Genomic DNA, 5,000 nt, shown 5'->3' with positions numbered 1-5,000 from the left:
TGTCTTGTCCCGATCTGCTAAACTGTGGTGTTTTTACACACTGTGCTACTGACGGACAGCGCTCTAAAGGTATTTATAAGAATACTTGCTTGCTGATTCCATCTGGCCCCCGGGGTCAATAAACCATGGGGCCATGCGTCCAGGGGGCTTCTGGGAGGGGAGGAGACTCACTCACCTTGTGGCAGGATTGCATAACACTGCATGGTGTGTGTGTGTGTGTGTGTGTGTAATGGTTTAGTTCATGTTCCCGTTGCCTTTCCTCCTTGCTGTGTAATTGACCGGGGATGTATGATATTTCTCATAGGCGGTCAAATTTGAAAGCAAATTCAGTTTAAATTGAGTGCTGTGAACTAGTGATTCTCAAAGGAAAGAGTGTGGAGCATTAAAACTGAAGCACTCCCTCTTACACACACACACACACACACACAAAACAAGCACATGCGATGACCTCTGTGCGACCTCAGCTGGATAGGCTCCACTCAAAGAGGGACTGTAAGTTTGCGGTTTTAGAATTTCCTGCAGGATTTATGTGTGGGACATTAAGTGAGGCTAAGAGTACAGCAGTGTAGAAATGCCCCTCCATGTTTTAATTACAGCAGTGTAGAAATGCCCCTCCATGTTTTAATTACAGCAGTGTAGAACTAGAAATGCCCTTCTGTGTTTAAATCCATGTGAGCTTGCATGACTTGAAGACACAAGATACAATGTTCCGTGTTACATAAGAGTTTCAGGGTTTGAGTTGACTTAAACATCGATTTAATTTGTTAACTTATTCTATACGGGTGAGAGGTTGTAAAAGTATTTATCTAAACAAGAGGCCTCCCCTCCCAGGGCTGGAAGCCATCTTGTTTGAGCCCGCTCTGTTTAGTTTCTGTGTTTGTGGGTTTTCCAGTACAGCCCATTGACAGTGAGGAATGTTCCGGGAGGTTTGATTGAGTTACATGGAACATAATGAGACTTGTCTGGAGTCAGCAAACGCCCAGGACTACAATACCCACCAACCCACACAGACACCCAGGACTACAGTACCCACCAACCCACACAGACACCTAGGACTACAGTACCCACCAACCCACACAGACGCCCAGGACTACAGTACCCACCAACCCACACAGACACCCAGGACTACAGTACCCACCAACCCACACAGACACCCAGGACTACAGTACCCACCAACCCACACAGACACCCAGGACTACAGTACCCACCAACCCACACAGACACCCAGGACTACAGTACCCACCAAACCACACCCAGGACTACAGTACCCACCAAACCACACCCAGGACTACAGTACCCACTAACCCACACAGACACCCAGGACTACAGTACCCACCAACCCACACAGACACCCAGGACTACAGTACCCACCAACCCACACAGACACCCAGGACTACAGTACCTAAACTAATTTTAGAATACCTGTCTGGAATGCTGGCACCAGAATCGTTCAGCGTTTGTATCAGGGCGGGGTTCTACTTGAAGCAGCATTTCTATTGGCCGGATTCACTTGAGTGGAACAGATACCGTACCGTATATACAGTACGCCACCACAGCGCGCTGTGGAAGGAGGGTTGACTTCAGAGCTGTGTTTTATTGAAAATTAAAAACGTCAATTAATTAAAAATCCGACCAGCCACTGTCGTCCAGAACCCATGCAGATACTGAGTAGATACAGAGACTTGGTCTTTATTGTGTAGGATAGGCGTGCAGGTACAGGGATTCAAACACACACTCACATAACGTTGTGTTGGAGTGTGTTACGCAAATCTACACACACTCACAAAATCAGCGGATATTTCAGAGGGCACCATAGCACACTCACACACACAAGAACCCGTGCCATGTGTTCTCAAAGAGCCAGAACCCGACACACTGGCACGCTGTCCGTAGATATCAAACATCTCACAGGAAACCCACCAATTAACCGCCCACTGGGAAGACGCATGGACAGGGCCATGTGACCAGGTTCCCATAGCCTCGCTGACCTACACACGCGCACATATGTCTGCATGCACTGCACGCACACACACACACACACACACACATACACACACACAATCTCCCTCTCTCTCTCTCTCTCTCTCGCTCGCTATCTCTCTCGCTCGCTATCTCTCTTAACTAATTTTATGATATAGACTCCACTCACAGAATCTTGAAAACACATAGCTTACTTTTCTCTCGGATACATCCAACACACACACACACACGCACACACACACACACACACACACACACACACACTGAAAGGTCTACGGGGCCCTCATTAGCCTGGCAGCTCAGAGAGGATTAATGTCACCGAGAGGCTCTTCATGGTCTGGAAAATGGTGCACGTGCGCATGCGCGAGATTTCGGGTAGGTTACGGGCTGAAAGACGGGGGAGCTCGAGACATCTTTATAGAATATGAGAGACTATACGTTTCCTAACCCAACAAATCAAATGAATAAATGGGTTAAAATTTGAAAAGTTGAGAGGAAAGTTTCTAAAATTGGCTTCCGAATCAATAGAAATTGAATATCCTGGTATTTATGTGTGTCTGTTTATTGTGACAGAGTCTGTTTGAGATACCATACCATACCATACCATTTTATTTATAGAGCACATTTAAAAACAACAAAGTTGACCAAAGTGCTGTACAAGTCAAACAACAATAACACACAAAGAACACATAGTATGAACATAGAGATGTTTGTTAACGAAAAATAAAACCCACAAAAATGAATGTTCTTCTAACTCTATTTCTCTTCCCATCAAGCAGAGGTTTCGAGGGGGGGCGAGTAGTTCGACAAAGAAAGCGAATTCGTTTAGAGGAGCTAATTTTTTGACTGACTCCGGGTTCCAGGTGTCGCCTGGGGGACTATGAGAGAGGTTCTCTCTCTCAGCCCATCTGCAGGGGGCAGGGCTGAACCCGCGGGGGAGCCGAGGCAGAGAGAGAGAGAGAGAGAGAGAGAGAGAGAGAGAGAGAGAGAGAGAGAGAGAGAGACGCATCTCCCGAGACAGACCCGCTCGAACCCGCGCCGCTGACGGACACACTGACGGACGGCGAGGCGTATGTTCATGCAGTGCGCACTCGGATGCGAGGCGAAAACCGTGAAATACGCAACTTTTTGGTTGCAGCAGACACCGTTCAATCAGAGCAAATATTCGCAAAGGGCTTCGCATAGACTTTCATTGAGAAGAAATAAAGTTTTCTGTTCAACAGCAACTTTTTCCTGATTTTTCCAGTGGCGACCAACATTTTGGATACGGAGCGAGAGCCAGGATGTCCGATATTTCGGTGAATGACCACCTGGAGGGGATATTATCAGACTTTGAAGGTACGTAGCCTACCACACCATGGTCAAACTCTGAAACACACGGCTATAGCGACATAAGCACCTTTAGAAGGACCCAGTCCACTAATGGAATGTTGCTTCCCGTTACATCAAAAGGATCTTTGATTTTTTTTTTCCTCCAATCTTAAACACGATTTACAACATCATAGCGAGGACATGCTCCCCTCTTTTCTTCAAAAACACAAAGTTGTTTCTTCTCTACGACAGAATTGTATATTATTACCGTGTATTCAGATGGTACAGATAGTTCTAACAGGTATAGGAGTTATGTAAACCACTACACCCCAACGTTTATAGGAGAAGCTACTCTAATAATAGGTTTTACGCACTGAAACCAACACATCCTATATTTTAACCCCTATGACTTGAGTTTTCAATGCTCAGACAAAAATGCAGGCATCTTCTCCAATGTACATGGTCTGTTATTCATTGAACACATGAATCCTATCCATTCTGAGCATTGCTGTTCAAACAGTGTGGTTATGGAAGCATTCTTGCATTACAGCAATGAATGATGGACCCGGACACATTCTGGTTTGGACATATGGCTTTTCATTTTCGGGGAGGACGATATGGACTTTGTATAGTCACGTCCCGAAACGTGTTGTTCCAAGAACAATGAGAGTCAAGGCTGAGTATGGATCAACTCTGGAAAAAAAAAAGTAGTAGATTTAGATTTCAAGTTGGTTTATTTCGATTTTTGAGTGGTTTGGTGAGAGAAAAGATGTTGGCTCCTTGCGTACAGTAGGCCCACCTTTGACACACTTCGTTTGTTCATAGACTATCTGTCAAATTTCACCTTATAGATGTTTTATATCCACACCGCCCTGCTGTTTGACTGTAGCCACAGGCCTGTGATGGTGTGTGTGAGTTCAGTTATACAGAGTTGATGAGAGTGAGAGCACAGTTGTAGGTAGGGGGGGTACAAAGATAGAGATGACAGATATGTCATACATAAATAAGCGCATTTCCTGTCTGTATGTCTCTCCGTATCTCCGTCCGTCTGATTCAATTTTCCTTGGACAGCGTCCCCCTGACGGGATGTATATTTGGTACGGGTACCGGCAGGGGTCAGCCTGATAGGATGTATACTTGGTACGGGTACCGGCAGGGGTCACGCACACACGGTGACAGGGAGAGATTTTTAAATCAGGTAATTAGGGCCGAATAACTGGCTAATTAGTGATAGTGATTGTACTACCCACAGCAGCCAACAGGTGGCAGCAATGTGCACAAGCACGGGCACACACAAGCACACACACACACACACACACACACACACTTAACAGTGCTATTTAATGTATGTGTGTATCTACTGAGTATATTGTATATAGAAGAAACAACTAGACATGTCTGTCTGTGTGTGTGTGTGTGTGTGTGTGTGTGTGTGTGTGTGTGTGTGTGTGCGCGTGCGTGCGTGTATGTGTGTGTATTCACCACATTTCTGTCAACACGGGCTGAGCAAATGGCCAATTAGTGATTGCGTGCTCTGACGGGTATCAGAAGCAGGTTGTGTGAGAATGGACTGTCTCTCTCTCCATGTCTCTCTCTCTCTCCCTCTCTCTCTCTCTCTCCCTCTCTCTCTCCATGTCTCTCTCTCTCTCTCTCTCTCTCCCTCTTTCTCTCCATGTCTCTCTCTCTCTCTCCATGTCTCTCTCTCTCTC

General features: G+C 46.0%; 1 protein-coding gene across 1 annotated transcript in view; it reads left to right on the top strand.

Annotated features, from left to right (window-relative positions):
* Positions 1-3,263: 3,263 nt before the first annotated feature.
* septin12 (septin 12) overlaps positions 3,264-5,000 on the top strand; it is a gene marked incomplete at both ends in the record, with an annotated part of 15,547 nt that continues 13,810 nt past the window's right edge. Inside the window, one exon of the mRNA XM_084461013.1 lies at positions 3,264-3,318. Within this exon, the coding sequence (XP_084317139.1) occupies positions 3,264-3,318 (55 nt within the window). The remainder of the gene's footprint in view (positions 3,319-5,000) is intronic.

This window comes from Borostomias antarcticus (genome assembly GCF_949987555.1).
Source record: "Borostomias antarcticus genome assembly, chromosome: 35".
Taxonomy (NCBI): Eukaryota; Metazoa; Chordata; class Actinopteri; order Stomiiformes; family Stomiidae; genus Borostomias; species Borostomias antarcticus.
This window is presented reverse-complemented; position numbering and strand designations above follow the sequence as displayed.